The sequence below is a fragment of the Miscanthus floridulus genome, chromosome 3 (assembly GCF_019320115.1).
Source record: "Miscanthus floridulus cultivar M001 chromosome 3, ASM1932011v1, whole genome shotgun sequence".
Taxonomy (NCBI): domain Eukaryota; kingdom Viridiplantae; phylum Streptophyta; class Magnoliopsida; order Poales; family Poaceae; genus Miscanthus; species Miscanthus floridulus.
Window position 1 is genome coordinate 110,605,375 of NC_089582.1, and position 17,209 is coordinate 110,622,583.

The window sequence follows — 17,209 nt, forward strand, 5'->3', positions numbered from 1 at the left end:
TTTAATCAAATTTATATATCAAAATAATAACATTTATGATACATATTATTAAATTCTTTATTAATTATATTTATCACAAATCTTTATAATTTTATGTATAATTTCTATTAAACTTTGGATGCTTTTACATAATTTGGAATGTTGAGAGTATATCTGTCCAATATTATTTGTTTACCTTAATAGGTTAAGTTGACACGTGGCCATGAAGTATATGAATACAGGAAAAGGGTAAAAGTAATAGCTCTGACCGTTTCTCTCAGTTAGAGGGAGAGGGAGAGGGAGAGAGGACAATCGTCTTAACAAATACTCCGTACTAACCAACCTCAGAAAAATCACCAGCTGAAAAGCACCATCCTCTTCCTCTTCCTCTTCCTCCGCCCCCAATCCCCCTCCTCGTCTCACCACAGGCCACAACCCTAGCTGCCCCCGAATCCATGGATCCCAGCAAATCCAGCACCCCTCCGCCGCCTCCAGTCATGGGCGCCCCCATTGCCTACCCTCCGGCGGCGTACCCTCCCGGCGCGGCCGCCGGCGCCGCCGCCTACTCCCCGCAGCTCTACGCGCCGCCCGCTGCCGCGGCGGCCCAGCAGGCGGCCGCCGCGCAGCAGCAGCAGCTGCAGATGTTCTGGGCGGAGCAGTACCGCGAGATCGAGGCCACCACCGACTTCAAGAACCACAACCTCCCGCTCGCCCGCATCAAGAAGATCATGAAGGCCGACGAGGACGTCCGCATGATCGCCGCCGAGGCCCCCGTCGTGTTCTCCCGGGCCTGCGAGATGTTCATCCTCGAGCTCACCCACCGCGGCTGGGCGCACGCCGAGGAGAACAAGCGCCGCACGCTCCAGAAGTCCGACATTGCCGCTGCCATCGCCCGCACCGAGGTGTTCGACTTCCTCGTGGACATCGTTCCGCGCGACGACGCAAAGGACGCCGACGCGGCGGCCGCCGCCGCTGCTGCGGCTGCCGCTGCCGGGATCCCGCGTCCTGCCGCGGGAGTACCGGCCACCGACCCCCTCGCCTACTACTATGTGCCTCAGCAGTAATGTATCACCATCGCCTTGTTATCGTTCCGTAAGCGCAGATTTGTTGTTTGTGACTGTCTTAGTTGTGGCGGCTGCTGCTGCTGTTGTTACCGCGTAATAAGACTTGTGATTTATGGGCCTCCCTCGAGCTTAAGAATTGAGCGTTTGATTCTAGAATCCGGGTAAGATTGTTGTAAGTGGGGGGCGCCCTTTGATTGGGCTGGTAGTGTATGCCTATTGCCTAAGCCTAGCTCATGTGATGCTGTAATGCGACAAGTATTATGCGGTTGTCTGGTAATTATTGTGCAATTGCTGCTCTTCATGCTTCTGTGTAACACTCTAACCAGAATGTGGCTGTCTCATGAAGGTGCTTGTGTGATGCTAACAAGCTTAAATATTTAAGTGATTTGAGCTTTGAAGAGTGTTCTTTAAAGTTCTGTTTGTTGTACTATGCAGAGTAGTAGTTTAGCATGGCATGGAATCGGTTAATGAACTGAATGGGTGAATGTATTTGATTGGACAACGTGTTTCTTCTTTGTGTCGTTATCTGGTTAATTGGATATACTTTAGTTCTTTTACCGTTTCCTTTTTAGATGATCTCCTTTTGTTGACACATGTTTTGTTTCAAGCTAGTCTTTTAATGGATTATATAAGGTTTTATCATTTATTTCTTTAAAAAGGTTTCAAAGTAATATATTTAAGCATGATTTTTCATTATTGATCGGTTAGTTCTGCAGTGATGACCTGACGATCTGTTTATTGAAGGGTCGTTACCTTAAACTGAAGATTTGTGTATATGCAGTCTGTATGCATTTCCTGTTATGCGCTTGTAGAATATAAAGCATATAAATTATTGGAGCTTGCAATGAAGAACCGTATAGCTGTGCATAAAGGATAGTTTATTTGTCCCATTTTCAGTTTTTCAGTGTCCACACTTCTGACCATTGGGGCTCATGTGTGGTTCCCTACTTCCTAGCGATTGATTGGTCACCGAATCAATCACAAGTATTTGTATATGTTTTCTTCTTCCACCAATTTAGCCGATCACTCATATGGAGCCATTGGGTATTGTCTACATGTACTGGTCATACACGTCATGCGTATTTGACGATTGTTGAGATGTCTACTCATGTGTAGCCATCGATATTGTGTAGATGCACTGGTCATACGCGTCATGCAGATTTAACGAGCATTGGACGTTTTTCTCTCCCTTTTGGAACTTGGTGATAGCTGAGATCCTTTCATCGAAGCATGTTGTGTTAAATTAGCCTCTTCGCTAACATGCAGCTCAGCATTTCTTTTTGCTGGAATCATGAAACTCCATATGATGTTTGGAAATGTCGTTAGCTTTGCCTTTATCAATACCATGCTAACTTGTGCTTATTGTAGGAAAAAATGCATGTAATTAATTTTACTCTGCTCATTTCTGTATCATTTTTTTTCATACTGCTGTACACATCTGGTGTTTGAGGAATTTAGTCTTGAGCTTGGCCTTTGTATTCTGAACTTACAGGAATTCGTATGATCACTGAACGCTTCTATTCTTCGCACTCAGATGGTTTTGTAGTTGACTCTGGTGTTCATCTAAGTATTATTGACAGCATAGCTTCCTATTTTATCTGATTCTTTGCCTTATTGGTTTTGTTTCCCCTCTTGTTGACTGTGTCTTGTTGGTATCTTTTATGCTCAACTGATTGACTAAACATTGCTGGGATGCAAATATTTGAAACCTAGACAAGGGGCAATGGCATGATGAGTTTTGCAACACTACAATCCTAGTGGTGGTTATTGCTTTGGACGGTATAGTGCCCTCTACTGCTGTGATCACTCTGCTGTGAAATGTGTTGAATGCATACGATGCGAAAGTGAGGCCATAACCGCCATATGCTCGCATTCTGTTGTTAATAAAAGATGTCATCCAGGAGAGCAGAAGTTGTTTTGCATCCTGTAATTTCAAGCATGTCTGCAGCTGAAAGAGTTGTAAGCTTATCTGTGTTCCGTGTTCGTAGTCTTTCCCTGCAAACGGACTCTGCAGTTGCCTAAAGCCCTAACTTCAGATCGGGCAATGCAAGCAGCCGTGTTTCCCTCAAAACCCGCAGGCAGGACCAGGTCGGCGGCAGCGTCCGGTGACCCGTCGCGATTGGACCGCGGCTGCTCCTGCTCGCATTGGGATGCGTCTCCCCCTGCAGCTCTCCCGCCAAGTGAGCGCGCGCGCGTGTCCTCACACCGCGGGGCGGTTGTCAGAACCAGAATGCTTGCAGATGCAGGCGGGCCACCGGAGCGAAAGGGACACGGGGCACCGACCCGCAGGCGTTGATGACTTGAGAGGCGGCAGCGAAGGACAGCCCGCGCCCACGAGCGCTCTCAGCAACAGCCAACAGGGAAAGTCGCGTCGGAAACCAAACGTCACAAAAGATCGTATTCCGATCGTCCCAGATGGCAGCTGCTCTTGCCGACATCAGGCCAGGCCGTTTGTCCAGCCAGCCGATCGAGCGGTCACAAGGTTCGTGTGCTTCGATCTCCATTTCCTATCTGATCAGATGGACACAGTGCAGGGAGCTACGGCAGCATTCCTCCCTTCGTGTCACTATGCCAGGCACGCATAAAACACCAGCACGGCTAGCATCCATCAGGGAACGAGCAGACGTCCGTTTCACGTCGCTCACGTTCCTCGCACACGCCACAAATGGACTTGCATTCGCAGCATACAATCGCCCAAGATTTTGTTCCAAACACTTTCAGTTCCGTGTCGCTCTTGATCTCCGATCATCACCGTATCGTCTCCGGCCATCGGTCAATAGATTTAGGGTGCACGAACTTGTTTCCTTGCAGACAGCCTAGGAGGAGCAAGTTCTAAAAGCCAAGCATAGCCAGGCCCGGTCCTGTCAAATCGGTGACCTAGAGCAGAGCCATAAAGATGGGTCCTCTAATATAGCTATAATATATACCGTCTCTACCATTGTATCAACTCTTCTACGCATTTCTTCATTTCTCTTCTCTCACTGCCAAATGTTTGCTTTCAAGAAACATGTGGCCACTGAAATTTTAGAACAATTAGCAAGTAATTTACCAAAATTATGCCGTGCTAGATTCAACTTTAAAATCATAGGAGTTAGTACATTACCTAGTTGAGAAATTGAGATAACAATTATTCACTAAATAGTGTAAGGTCACACGCTGCCCTAGCTGCAGCATGTGCACAAGCGTCTCAAATCTTGTGTTCCAAAGAATAGAAATTGAAGGAAAAAGCAAATTAAACATTGATTAAATATATGAAATTGAGATCAACAAAAGGATTAGGAGCGATTGGGCAAACATACGTACCTGAATGGGAAGTCTGAAACACCTCACGTATGGACTCGTCACTCGCGTCGTTCGGAATCACGTGGCTGCGGCCGGCTGTCAGCGAGGTCAGCTGTCAGCGAGGTGGCAACTCGCGACGAGGCCGCATGGAGCGGCGAGGTTGCGGCGACGGCGAGGGCGCAACGATGCGGCTTCACGGACACTGGATGTAGCAGACGGCTTCAGGCTTCCCTTCTCAGGCTTCCGTTCTCACGCACGGAGTTGGGCCCCTTTGGTTCGAGGGCCCAGTGTAGGGGCACAGCTCAAACCCCCCCCCCCCCCCCCCCCCCCCCCCCCCCCCCCAGGGCCGGGCCTGACCATAGCACTGGGGGTTTTGCTTCTGTGACTCCCATGGCGTGCCTCCTCGCTCTGGTCAATGGTCATCATCGCCGCGGCTTTCACGGTGAACAGTTCACACATGGCTCAGATCTTAACACGCAGATGGTTTCAGTTCTGTGACGAATTCATCAGCACGCATTTTTGTTTATTGATTGATCCTTGCCTTCTTGGGCTTCACTCAGGGCGGGAAGGCAGGAAGCTGACGCATGGAACGGTGCTTCACTGCTCCAACATGGCCGGTCGACGCCTCCGGGCTAGATGCCCTCCCACAGACACTCCAATAGTGTGCCGCTGCGACTGTACACGGTCCGCGCCGTGCGGGCTGTTGACGGGTGCAGGTTCGTGGTGTGCCGCCGCGAGGCCGGCGCCCCGGCCCCGGCGACGACGAGCGCGACGCCGTGTACGGGTGCCGCGCGACGGGCCCCGCCAGGGCGTACGTGGTGGGCATGGCCGGCGAGAACGGGGAGACGGCGACCGCGGCCGTCGTGTGCCGCACCGACCACGTCCCGGTGGAACCGGGGCGCGCGCCGCGTTCTGGCTGCTCGGCGCTGAGGCCCGGAGGCGCGGCGGCGGTCTGCCACGTCGCGCTCGACGGGCAGGTGATCCCGGTCAAGAACGACAGGTGCTCCACCTTGGTGTAAGGGCTCCGACGTGTCCCGTTTGTTGTTGAAGCTATACATAGCATGTGGTGAAGCGTGTGCTCATCCATGTGTAGTATGTATTCGCTCTTTTGATCCACTGTCGGTGCTTTGTAGAGCGATCAGCGTCAGAATAAAGAAATGCCTGTGCCTGTTTACATGATCGCTCTATGTCCTTTGAACTGAATAACTGATGAGGGGTCATCTCCATGAAATGTGACGTGCCAGACGAGACGATGAAACGTGCTGTTTGACAATGAAATGGGGATGTGCAGTAGTGGGCCGGAAAACAAAACTAGCTCAGATGCAAACTAGACTGATATGTGTGTGAGTATTCCATACCCTCATGGGCCTCCAGCGACGGCTTCCTATGGTCCAGGAATGCAAGGGCGTTTTTTTTGGCGAGTTACTACTATATGCAAACAAGGTGGTCAGATATGACTGGATGCATACTCTCAACAGTCGAAAATATCAGAAAGAAAATGTGGATACAAACAGCAAGTAACTGAACGCTCTTTTTAGCCGGAGATACCAGTGCATTAAATATGCATGGAGCAACATCAGTGGTTTCGGTACATACTACACAGAGCCTTGGAACTTGATACTTGGGAGCAGTACATACATGGACAGGCCACCTGTGGTGGCACTCGCCAGACGCACCTTACTGTCAGGAGAAGGGGCACGGCTACTGTTGGTGGTCCGACAACGCCGGCAATAGCGAGTAGCAGTGGCTAAGTATCTGTTGGGCCGCAGTTGTGATTAGTCGGCCTGTTATCACGCTAAATGGGCCAATGGCCTTGTAATGGGGCATAAAACCCGATGTCCGGTCGAAGGGGAGATCATCGAAGATCTGAAACTCTATTCTGCATTCTGAACTCAGTTTTCCATTCAGTTACAGAGTAGTTACGTTCTGCAGTTCTTAGTTCTGTTCGATTTCACTCAGCTCACCGTCAGACTTATCCGTAGTCTGACACTTACGTAGCCGAAACCGACCGCGTCGGCGGCGCCATGCGCGCACACCGGCCATAACGCAACGAGATAACAATTTCGCCATGCACCCCCCCTCCGCCCGGCCGTCCCCTGCAAACCAGTATCGGGCATATGCCCTCTCACGTGTCCACCCTGACCCCTTGCCGGCCGCACGCTGACCTTCGCCTCGCTCTCCTCTCCGCCCGCCGGCCGGCCGGCCTGCCTCGCATTAATTGACGACGACGACGACGGGGAGCTTCGTTTCACGCGCGCGCGCAGTAACGCACGATGGCGCGGACAGTGTCACAGTGCCAGGCAGGCTACCGTCCATGAGCTCCGTGCGCGACTACGGGGGCATATCATGCGCCACGCAGGCGGAGCAACACTGCACTGCAGCTAACAACAGGCACGGTCTGCCTGCCCTGCCCGGCGCCGTACGCGCAAAGGCTACAGCGTACAGTACGTACCGAACGACCGAGCCCCCACATGGCGCGCCGCACATGCACCGCGGACGCGCCCACGAACGACCACGAGACGTGCACCGCGTACGTACCGCACGCTTTTCTGATGAATCGCGACTGCCGAGGCGAGCGAGAGCTGGAGACTGACGCCGGCTCGTCGACGTCGAGGCAGGCAGGCTCTCAGGCTTTTTGCCGACGACACGGGCACACGGCCCCCCGACGCAGCGAAAATGCAGGGAAGCCTAAAGCTGACACGTGCAGTGCGAAGCCAATCAGTCGTGTCCGTCCACGAGCACTGCTGCACGAATCCACGATCCTAGTCCGGCCGGCTGGCGGGCCTGCCTGAACTCAAATTATTGCTATGTTATCGATCACGAGATGGCCGGGCGGCCGGCAAAAAGCCGCCACGAGCCAGGCCCTGCACTGCACTTCATGGGCGCCGCAGCGAGAAGCTTTGCTCGTGCAAGCCAAGGCCAAGCCGTTGCCCGTGCCTGCCTGTCGCGCGCGCTGTGACTGTGAGCGCTCAGGTCAGTGGGGCCATGAGTACTCATGGCCACTGCTTCCGCAATGCATGGCGCCCCGCCCTGCTACAGCCTTCAGCCGCTCTCGTCGGGATGGGCACTGGCGCAAAGTTGGTAAGGGCACTGGGCTACCGTGGGCCAGCAACGCCGCGACGGGGAGGATCACGCGTACGTACGCACGGTGCATCGCGATCGCGAGCCGCGAGCGCCGTAGCATCACGTATGCGTTATGCTGCATGCAATTGCACACACAGGCGGAAGACGGGGAGGAGGGAAGATGCATTGCCGGCACTATCAGATAGCACTGCAGCTGCAATACTGCAGTACGGTGAAAACAGTACGTGAGATGGCTAGTCAATTTAAAAAGACGTACAGGGCAGAGGTAGGACATCATGTCGTACCGTACAGCGTACTGCGGTATTTTGTTCTGTAGTCGTGGAGGAAAAATATTATTTTCTTGTAAAATTTATTCTGAAACAAGGTCGCATAATTATATTTAGACGAGATGCCGAAACAAGCATGGTAGATATTTATTACGATTTTGGGGTCGGGCTTACGGCCCTTAATGGAGCCCAAACTAAGTGGAAACTTGGCCACGATGGCCCATAACATTCATGGTAACAACCCATCTGGCATCGGCTGCAGGGGCCACGAGACGGCAAAGACCGTTTGACTTGTCACCACCAACACCAAAGCATCCAGAAGCCGCCGTAGCAGCCGTTCTGCTGGGCGCCGCAGCGGCCAGACGGCCAGAGCCATCTTTCCGCAGCCATTATGGCTGTCGTGGACTCGGGCATTTGGATGTAGTACATCCACAGGCAACACGGCAGAGGGGAGCAGTCAGGGGTCACCAGGTGACCAGGGACGCAGGGAGCGAAACGCCTCTTCCAGTCTTCCTCAACTCAACGCTCATCTGTCCATGGCGGGCGGGCCTGAAACGAAGCTCACCAACCACGCCGGGCGGGCGGGTGCGCGCGTGGGCAGTGGTGCTGGACGGACCCGGTCGTGGTCGGCCGGCGGGCGGGGCGCCGACCGAGAGGTCCCAGGCTCATCTCGGGTGTGGCTGCGTGGCACGGCACGACGCTACTGCCGCCTTACCGGCATGTTCAAGCCGTCGGCACGTGCAGCTCTGCTCTCGTACCCAAAGAGTCACATGCTCCTCCGACGCCCCAAGTCTCGCATTGGTCACCGCACATTTTCGATGCGAGAACGCTGAACGCAGGCGCGTGAGATTTGAGGAGTAAAATAGTAGTCCTGTGCGGCGGAGCACGGCACGGCACGGCACGGCGGAGCACTGTGCAGTCACGAGGCCACAGAGCGCACCGTATAACACGACAAAGAGAGGGTTTGGTATGGTACCCCTTTTTACAGTTCTCAGTCCAGTCCAAAACTCTGATAAACACTACAAATAGGAGTAGATTACTTTTACTTGGAAGCGTCAGCCGCGAGTTTGACTACTGTACAGTCGCCGGTGAGGGGCCGGTCCGGCGGCACTCCAGCCGACGCGTCTCCTCCACGACGGCGAGACGGGACGAGAACGGCGTGCAGTGCCCCTGTCATTCTTCTCCTCGTCGCGGGTCGATGCATCTTTCTCCATCCCGGCGTCCCCTTTCTCTCTCCGTTCTTTTTTTTATTTTTGACTTTTGACTGATAAAACATTGCTAGAAATACTATTAATTAATTTGACGTGAGAGAAAATACTGTTCATCGATAAAACATTGTTAAAAATACTATTAATTAATTTAATGTAAGAGAAAATACTGTTTGTTGACGAAAAAGTATGACTTACGAGAAAATACTGTCTCGTACTCCTCCACTCCGTCGGTGGGCCCTGAGCTGAGACGAGTCCAATCCAATCGGGCTCTGATTCCATCTGATAAAAGAAACGCTGCTAATCGTGCAGCTAGTATTAGTTGTTAATTGAAGCTAGCTGGGCTGAAAAGTGAAAACTCCTCGCCATACGTCCATACCAGTATAATACTCATTCCGTTCTTTAATATAAGCCATATAGATTTCTAAAGAAAATTTTAAAATATAGGTACGTATCAGCTCCCACGCCGATTAGTTTGAAAACCTTCCCACCGTACATAGCACATGCACCAGCCAATCACTTAGATTTAGGAAACAATCTGATTGGGAAAGAGAAGATGGCCTGATTTTCCTCTTTTCCTCGATCTCACATCCTTTCTTAAACCGTGCGTTAATATTAGTGCTAAAAACTATATGCTTATCTTCGAGCCTTTTCAGCCTAAACTCCGTAAAGAATTCTGACACCGGAGTGGGATGGCGTGCCCTGCCGTGCAGCCGCAGAGGCCCGTGAGCACTCATGCCGTGCCCTGCCGTGCAGCCGTAAAGACTTCGTTTTCAGCTCAGCTAGCTCATGCGTGCGAGACTCTCATCTCATGAAAGGGCACCTCGCTGACTGACTGATGCGGTGATGCCATCGCAGGCAAGCAAACGAAACCAGACGGCGTGTCTGTCTGAGGACGCACTGCGTGTGTACACGAGTCCCCGCACCGGGATACTCGTACACGCACGCATCCCCGCCCTCGGCGGCCCTGGTACATATAAACAAGTGTTGCGTGATCGACGGCCAGGCCACTGCCCTTCCTTCCAGTCTCGCGGTCGCCGGAGAGAGGCCGGATCGCCGCACCGCAGCGGTTACCTGCAGCCGACGGCAATCGGGGAGGTAGGGCTCCATTGGTCTGGCTACTTACGATCAGGATCTCGTGGGCTGCAGTCCGAAATTATTGTCTGTTTTCGTGCATCTCATCCGTTGTGCTTTTGTTTTCATGGATGTGTACAAAGATCGGGTTTTCGTGTGAGTTGAGCTGTTGCTATCATCAGTTCTTGCTCAGCTTTCTTTTTGGAGCTCCTAGGATTCATAACTTCGGCGCCATTTGCTGCCTCTTTAGATTTTAGACCTTAGTACAACGACTTGTTTGTAGCAGCGAGCGAATGCAAGCTCCTATTTGATTGATCTCGGGAGCTCCGACACTGCGCGCAATCCCAAATTTGACACGGAATCACAGCAATGTCAGGTAGTAAAACGCGGTTTTCTTGGTTTCTTGGCTGAAACAAAACGATGGAGCTGACGCGCCGCTCTCACTGCAGTGAGCCATGCCGACGAGCACGAGATATCTCTGTGCGACCCCTACTCCGAGGACGACCGGCGGCGTCGGAAGATTGGGTCGCTGCCGCGGAAGGCTATCCATGCGCTGCGGAAGAAGCGCGCCCGGCGGCGCGTCACTGACTTCCGGTTCCCCCCGGCCATCTCCATCGAGGACGTCCGTGACGCCGAGGAGGAGCGCGCCGTCGCCGCCTTCCGCGACCGTCTCGCCGCACACCGCCTCCTCCCCGACAAGCACGACGACTACCACATGATGCTGAGGTTCGATCGATTATAGGGGAGGGAGAGCCCTCATTCTAGCTATTCCCCATTTGCCATTAATGACTTCATCTTGTGCGTTGCCATGATGATAAATGCAGGTTTCTGAAAGCCAGGAAGTTCGATTCCGAGAAGGCGATGCAAATGTGGTCGGAGATGCTGAGATGGAGGAAAGAGTTTGGTGCCGACACAATCTTGGAGGTGATCAGAGACTTCAGATTCACAGTTTTGTTTCACAAGCTGTCAGACCTGTTTGATTTTTGGTTTCTTCCATTGATGGACAATCGGGATTGGGGATTCATTTTGTCAGGACTTTGAGTTCAACGAGGTCGACGATGTACTCCAGTACTATCCTCAGGGCTACCATGGCGTCGACCGTGAAGGCCGGCCGGTGTACATTGAGAGGCTGGGCAAAGTTGATCCGAACAAGCTCATGCAGATCACCACGGTGGATCGCTACATCAAGTACCATGTGCAGGAGTTCGAGAGGGCCTTCAGGGAGAGGTTCCCTGCCTGCACACTGGCAGCCAAGAGGCACATTGACTCCACTACCACTATACTGGACGTCCATGGTGTGGTATGCTGATGGCCCAGTGACTGCGCTGAAGCATTCAGTTTTCATGTCTATGTTGCCAGTACTGTCAGATTGTCGTCGACTCAGTTTCTTACTGTTGTTTCAGGGGTTCAAGAATTTCTCAAAAACTGCAAGGGAGCTTGTCCAACGTATGCAGAGAGTAGGCAGTGACTACTATCCTGAGGTACCTGTGCATTCGAATGAATGTGCTGTGCCAGCTTGTTTCGGTTGAGCAACATTTCTAACTGAAGATGAATTTGCAGATGCTACATCAGATGTATGTTGTGAATGCAGGCAGTGGGTTTAAGCTGATCTGGAACAGTGTTAAGGGATTCCTTGACCCACAAACTTCTTCCAAGATCCATGTAAGCTTGATGAGTAATCTTCTAACATGGCTCATGTTCCATATATACATTAATGCTGTGGAATAAGAACTTAAATATTCTTCTTCATAGGTTCTTGGTTCGAACTACCAGAGCAGACTTATCGAAGTTATTGACTCAAGGTTGTTGCCAATTTATTGTGTCAGAATTCTTTAGCTGTATATTCAGCTTACCACTTACAAAAATACGTTTTTGTGTTTGTGTTTGCAGTGAATTGCCAAAATTTCTTGGCGGATCATGCACATGCAGTGACAAGGGTGGTTGCCTCGGGTCTAATAGGGGTCCATGGAATGACCCTGTCATTATGAAGGTATCCTAATAAATTATATAATTCTGTAACCATGTCTTATATAGGTTCATGCTTTTGCAATACATTAATCCAGCAGAACTTGTGAACTTCATGTGGAGAACATTTTCCTGTGACAGGAGAAATATTTGCTTTCAATTCCTCTTCAGGCATAAAAGAGAATGAGAGTCCATCTATAGACTAACGACTATGAAATTTTAATTGTAGCTAATACACAGTATGGAAGGTGGTAGTACTAGAGAAATAAAGCAAGTTTCTGACGGGGACGAAAGAAGTGGCTCTTCCCTAAGGGCAGATAACCTGAAGGCAAGGTTCTGAAATTCGATTTTCCTAAACCATTGCAACATTTAAAGACCTGGCTACAGCTTTAGTTTCCCAGGACACTGATATTATTATTTCTCTTGGAAGCAGGGTATGCTCAGTGACATATCAAACGCTGAATCTGAGTCGGATGTTGATGATGTTGGTTTAACAGCTGTCCAAAAGAGTACAGACCACAGTTTACTTACCCCAGTTCATGAAGAAGTATGTGTCGTGTTAATTTATCGAATTCAATCATTATTTACCTTAACTAGGATAAGCTTTGTTCTATGTGTCCAGTTTCTGTAATATCTTGTATCAATGGTACCTTCTGTGAGCTGATTTTGTATCTAATGGTTTTCTTAGGTTAAGGGGTCAGATTCTTCGATATTCTGTAGTTCTGGCAGTGAGCATCTCCTAGATATGACTCCTCCTCAGGGCTCCCCTCCAATGGAGGTGCCCATTCATTTGACCTGCCAGAAATATTTTCCTACCTTTGGGTGGCTAAACAATTTAGGTATATCTTCTCTTAATTTTTTCCTTGAACACTCTTTTACTTGTGATATAAGCTTTCCTCTATTAAAAAGTAAGTGAATGTCTATTGCTTCAACTTTAAAACATTGAAAACTGTTCATTTTGTTGAACAAAAGGTTCCTCGGTAAACAATTATAATATGAATTTATCATTTCCATCTGCTTGATGTCTTTGTAAAAAAATTACTAGTTATTAATTGAACCATCTGATATAAGCTTTCCTCCATTAAAAAAAATAAGTGAATGTTTATTGCATTGAAAACTGTTCATTGCGTTGAACAAAATATTCCTCGGTAAACAAATCTAATCTGAATGTCATTTCCATCTCCATGATGTCTTTACCAAAACATTACTAGTTAATAATAATAATTGAACCATCTGATATAAGCTTTCCATCATTAAAAAAGAAAAGTGAATGGCTATTGCTTCAACTTTAGAGCATTTAAAACTGTTCACTGTTTTGAATAAAATATTCCTATGTAAACAATTCTAATCTGGATTTGCCATTTCCGTCTTCATAATGTCTTTACCATAAGTTTAGTTACTAGTTGAACAATCTTTTAACTTTCTTTGCAAATTACTGTTCTTCCTGTGTAATTTCAGGGAATACTTATATTAGTTTGCATGGTACATCTGCTGGAAGGACTTTGGAAAACCTTGTTACTGGACTGATCGCAGTCTTCATCAGAATATCATCTTTCTTCCACCTTTTCGTCTATAGACAAGAAAGATTTCTAGAAAATGTCCATCCTTATGCTGCAGCAGAGCAACCAAAACCTCAAGTTGTAAGAAAAGAGGACATGAGTGCTTGCTTACAGCGTCTCAAGAAGCTCGAGTCACTGTGCGATCACCTCATGAGCAAACCTCCAGATATGACGAAAGAGAAAGAACTTGTATTGTTGCAGTCCTTCGATCGGATTAAATCCCTTGAGGCTGAACTGGACATGACGAAAAAAGTAAGTTATTTTTTCGTACTAATTACTCTGTAGATTCATAGGATATGAATGTCGTAGAAGGTCATTCCTAGACAAAATCTGCCCAGTCACGATGATTCCCAATTCTCTTGTGTTGTTGCATTTGTATTTTTTTTTGTTGCGATCATCCTCATTATCAGAGTGATTTATTGTTACTACTGGTTTATGATTGATTCGTCTTGCAACATGTTTTAAGATCTAGTATGATCTATGCGCTTCAGAGTAACATATGGTTTTTGGTTTTTGCCAGTCTATGGATTAAGAAGCCTGCTATGTTCTTACTGCCCTGTAGTGGCATCACCTTTTTAGTTTGCTCCCCTGATGCCATCAATTGTCCTTGTTGCATCGCCTTTTGTTGAACTCATATCATTGCTGAAGTTTCTTTCAATGGACATGGATGTTTGCAGTTAATAGCTTTGACCCGTGCTTTGTATCACACCAGGCGTTGCAGGCTGCCGTGGAAAAGCAAATGGAATTGGTGGAGACGGTGGAAGCTCTGCAGCACCGACCGTCTAGCGTTAGGGTAAGCCACTCATGAGAATTCCTTTGTAGGCTTGTTGATGCAAACTTACCTGATGTTATATTTGGCGAAACTGAATATACCATTTTGAATTTCTGATTACTTGTGCAGCAGAGTTTTTGCTGTTCATAGGAGTAAGATCGTCGTCGTGCCCAACATGTCTGGGTTAGCTGACGCTGCCGGCGCCATTTTCTTTTTACTCGACTTTTGAAACATGGCGCCGCCCTGTATGCGCGCATGTAAATCGATCAGTTTTTGTAGCTACTAGCACCAGTCTCCTCCTGCTTGTTACACTTTGGCTTCTGTGAGACTGTGACCGATCTCCAGAGCCTTGCAAAAATGGGTTGAATGCCAAAGCTTCTGGGTGTCTTCGGTTTCATTGCTTCCTTCTAGCCTGGCCAGGAAATAAACCAGGCTAGCAACTAGTGTCTTTGGTTGGCTGGTTTGGCTGGGATAGAGTCACCACTTAGAAACTTCACCACCTTTGAGACAATTCGTCGAGCACGTGAACTTCACCACCAGGCTTTTCCAGCCGCCACCGCTCCTGCCCGAGCTGGTGCCCATGACGCGGAGGAGGACGCCACCGACGCCGACGAGGAGGAACTCGCCTTGGCCAGCCTGCTCGCCTGCCCCCTCTTCCTTTGCTTCTCGCCATTGCTGCTGCTCTCGCTCTAGTCCCCTCTCCCCTAGAGCCATGCCGACCTCGGCCCTGCCCCTCTGCTGCTCCCGCCCCTAGCCCTGGGCGCGCGAGACGAGATGCACAGGGATGTCCTGCTCCTTGCCGCGCAGGACGACGCAGGTCCGGTGGCCGCGGCCGCTTCCCCCGTAGCGAGACGAGGACAGGGCCCGGGCAGGGAGGGCGCTAGACAAGGACGGGGCCCGAGCCAGGAGGGCAGCGCGCCTTGGTCTTCCTATAGGCCTCCTCCACCATGTCCCCGGCGACGACCGCCATCTCGCTGTCCACCATGACGGCGACGAAAGTACCCCGACAAGGGCTCCGGGGAAGCGCTTGGGAGGAGCACCGGCGGGGAGGAGGCGTGGTGGCCGAACTCACGGGGAGGAGCACGCGAGGCGCCGTCACGACCGGGCGGTGAGGTGAACTCGTGCAGGGCTGGCTCGGGCGGCCTGTTAGCCAACCAAACATGCTCAAGTTAGCTCCAGTAAACCAGGCTAGGGGATAGCCAGGGAATCTAAAGGCCTCACGGCTCGTTCAAAACGGTTTCACCGTCAAAACTGGTGAAGCCAGAAAAACTGGTTTTTTTCGGCTTCTAGTTCATTTTAACCCCGACTTACAAAACAGTTTCACGCTACAGTGCCTCGATTTACGTAAAATAGATAAAGACAAAGCCGGCATAAGCCATGCCAAAAGGCCCTAACACGCCCCTGGTTGTGCTGTGCTGCCTACCTTCTTCCACTGAACGGCAAGATCTTCACGAAAATACGTGTCGTTGAATCGTGTCATGTGCCCTTGGCATTTTGAGCCGTCCATAGCACTGGCTATTTTTGAACGCTCCCCTCCCATTTTGAGTTTTTGACTCGGCCCGCGCGCGCCGGCGCCAACCTCTGCCCACGCCCCCCCTCCCTCCACCTCCGCGTGACCCTCGCTTCGTCACCGCACGTTTCTGCTCGCCGGTTAACCCCCTCCTCGCGTCCTCGCACACGCATTGCCGCGCCGTCCTCGATCTCTCCTCTCCCCTCCCTTCCTTTCTCTTCCACGGACACCGGAGGAGAAGGGTTGATCCGATCGGGGAGGAGGCGTGGCCAGAGATGGGTCCCCACGGAGGCATTGCGCTCCGCGCGGTCGTGCTCGCCGCCGTCCTCGGCTTCGCCGCCGCCGGGTTCATCTCGAGTCGGTTACCTTCTGATACGCATACACCGTGGATCTGGTCTCGGGTTCCTTCCTGGTTCGCCTTCTAACGCCCCCGCCGTTCCGCCGTGGATGCAGATGACGCGCTGCTGGAGCGCGGGCGCGACACCACCGGCCGGAGCCTGCTGCAGCAGAAGAAAGGTGCCTGCATTTTCACCTCTTTTCTTGGAGCTCTGTTCTGTTCTTGATCTCTGCCGCCGCCGGCGGCCGTCTGATCTGGTTTGCCTCTGGGACAGATTGCCCGGTGAGCTTCCAGGACGCCAACTACACGGTGATCACGAGCCGGTGCAAGGGCCCGCTGTACCAGCCGACGCTGTGCTGCGGCGCGCTCAAGGACTTCGCGTGCCCTTACTCCACCTACATCAACGACGTCAGCACCAACTGTGCCGCCACCATGTTCAGCTACATCAACCTCTACGGCAAGTACCCGCCGGGCCTCTTCGCCAACACCTGCCACGAGGGCGACAAGGGCCTCGCGTGCCCCGAGGACACCCCGCAGATCGAGCCCGGGCAGAAGGCCTCCGGCGCGGCCGCCGTCGCCGCGCCGGCCGCGGCCCTGGCGGCGGCATTGGCGGTCTCGTTGCTCGTGTCTTTCTGAGAGACCCGGATGGCGCCGATGGCCATTGTGAACAGAACAGGGAAGAGGCTCTGAGTTTGAGGTTGTGACAGCGCAACCGACTGCGTTTCTGTACCACTTTTTTCTGGATGGATGGTTCTCAAGATATCTGGACATCTTTATATCTGAATGAAATCCGAAAAGGGTGGTAGACAGGCAATGCTAACCAGCTAAACTCTGCTTTCACTTTTTGAACATGGTAAAATTCGTGAAATGTATAGGAGCAAAAAACACACAGTGCTGTCGCCAGGCCGAAGATTTTGTAACTGTCTCTGGATTTACTTTTACATTACAGGGGCTCTGATTACGTTCGAGTACAGTCCCTTCTCAAAAATTAGGCAATACACACAGGAGTAGATACCATTTCCTTGTCAGACATCAGTTATTTTCGCCATTTTTTATCTCGGGAAAAAAAGGAACACGTTCTAAAACTGTAGCCCTCAGAATAACCAAGA

At 50.7% G+C, this 17,209-nt stretch overlaps 2 protein-coding genes, 1 long non-coding RNA gene and 1 pseudogene across 8 annotated transcripts; 3 read left to right on the plus strand and 1 right to left on the minus strand.

Annotated features, from left to right (window-relative positions):
• Window positions 1–324: 324 nt before the first annotated feature.
• Window positions 325–1,342, plus strand: LOC136542071 (nuclear transcription factor Y subunit C-6-like). The gene has a single exon (XM_066534351.1). It carries the CDS (start codon window positions 435–437, stop codon window positions 1,041–1,043), a length of 609 nt encoding a protein of 202 aa, XP_066390448.1. The 5' UTR covers window positions 325–434; the 3' UTR covers window positions 1,044–1,342.
• A 1,568-nt stretch (window positions 1,343–2,910) lies between these two features.
• On the plus strand, window positions 2,911–5,474 carry LOC136542072 (BURP domain-containing protein 15-like; annotated as a pseudogene).
• A 4,210-nt stretch (window positions 5,475–9,684) lies between these two features.
• Window positions 9,685–16,532, plus strand: LOC136542073 (phosphatidylinositol/phosphatidylcholine transfer protein SFH6-like). 6 transcript variants are annotated; one of them, XM_066534353.1, is made up of 16 exons: window positions 9,685–9,981; window positions 10,101–10,333; window positions 10,407–10,683; window positions 10,782–10,881; window positions 10,991–11,257; window positions 11,361–11,438; window positions 11,518–11,619; window positions 11,710–11,759; window positions 11,848–11,947; window positions 12,152–12,250; window positions 12,356–12,469; window positions 12,611–12,761; window positions 13,381–13,733; window positions 14,194–14,274; window positions 16,217–16,279; window positions 16,375–16,532. In XM_066534353.1, the coding sequence occupies exons 2-16, from the start codon at window positions 10,327–10,329 to the stop codon at window positions 16,384–16,386; spliced, it is 1,854 nt and encodes a 617-aa protein (XP_066390450.1). In that variant the 5' UTR covers window positions 9,685–9,981; window positions 10,101–10,326; the 3' UTR covers window positions 16,387–16,532. The 6 variants fall into 6 exon arrangements, with proteins under 6 accessions (XP_066390450.1, XP_066390452.1, XP_066390451.1 ...); XM_066534355.1 differs by having other exon boundaries at window positions 10,241–10,333; XM_066534354.1 differs by having other exon boundaries at window positions 10,244–10,333.
• On the minus strand, window positions 13,608–14,459 carry LOC136542075 (uncharacterized). The gene is made up of 3 exons (XR_010780571.1): window positions 14,324–14,459; window positions 14,053–14,247; window positions 13,608–13,715 (listed from the first exon to the last, which is right to left on the minus strand). It is a non-coding gene; the product is annotated as an uncharacterized lncRNA (long non-coding RNA).
• Window positions 16,533–17,209: the final 677 nt, after the last annotated feature.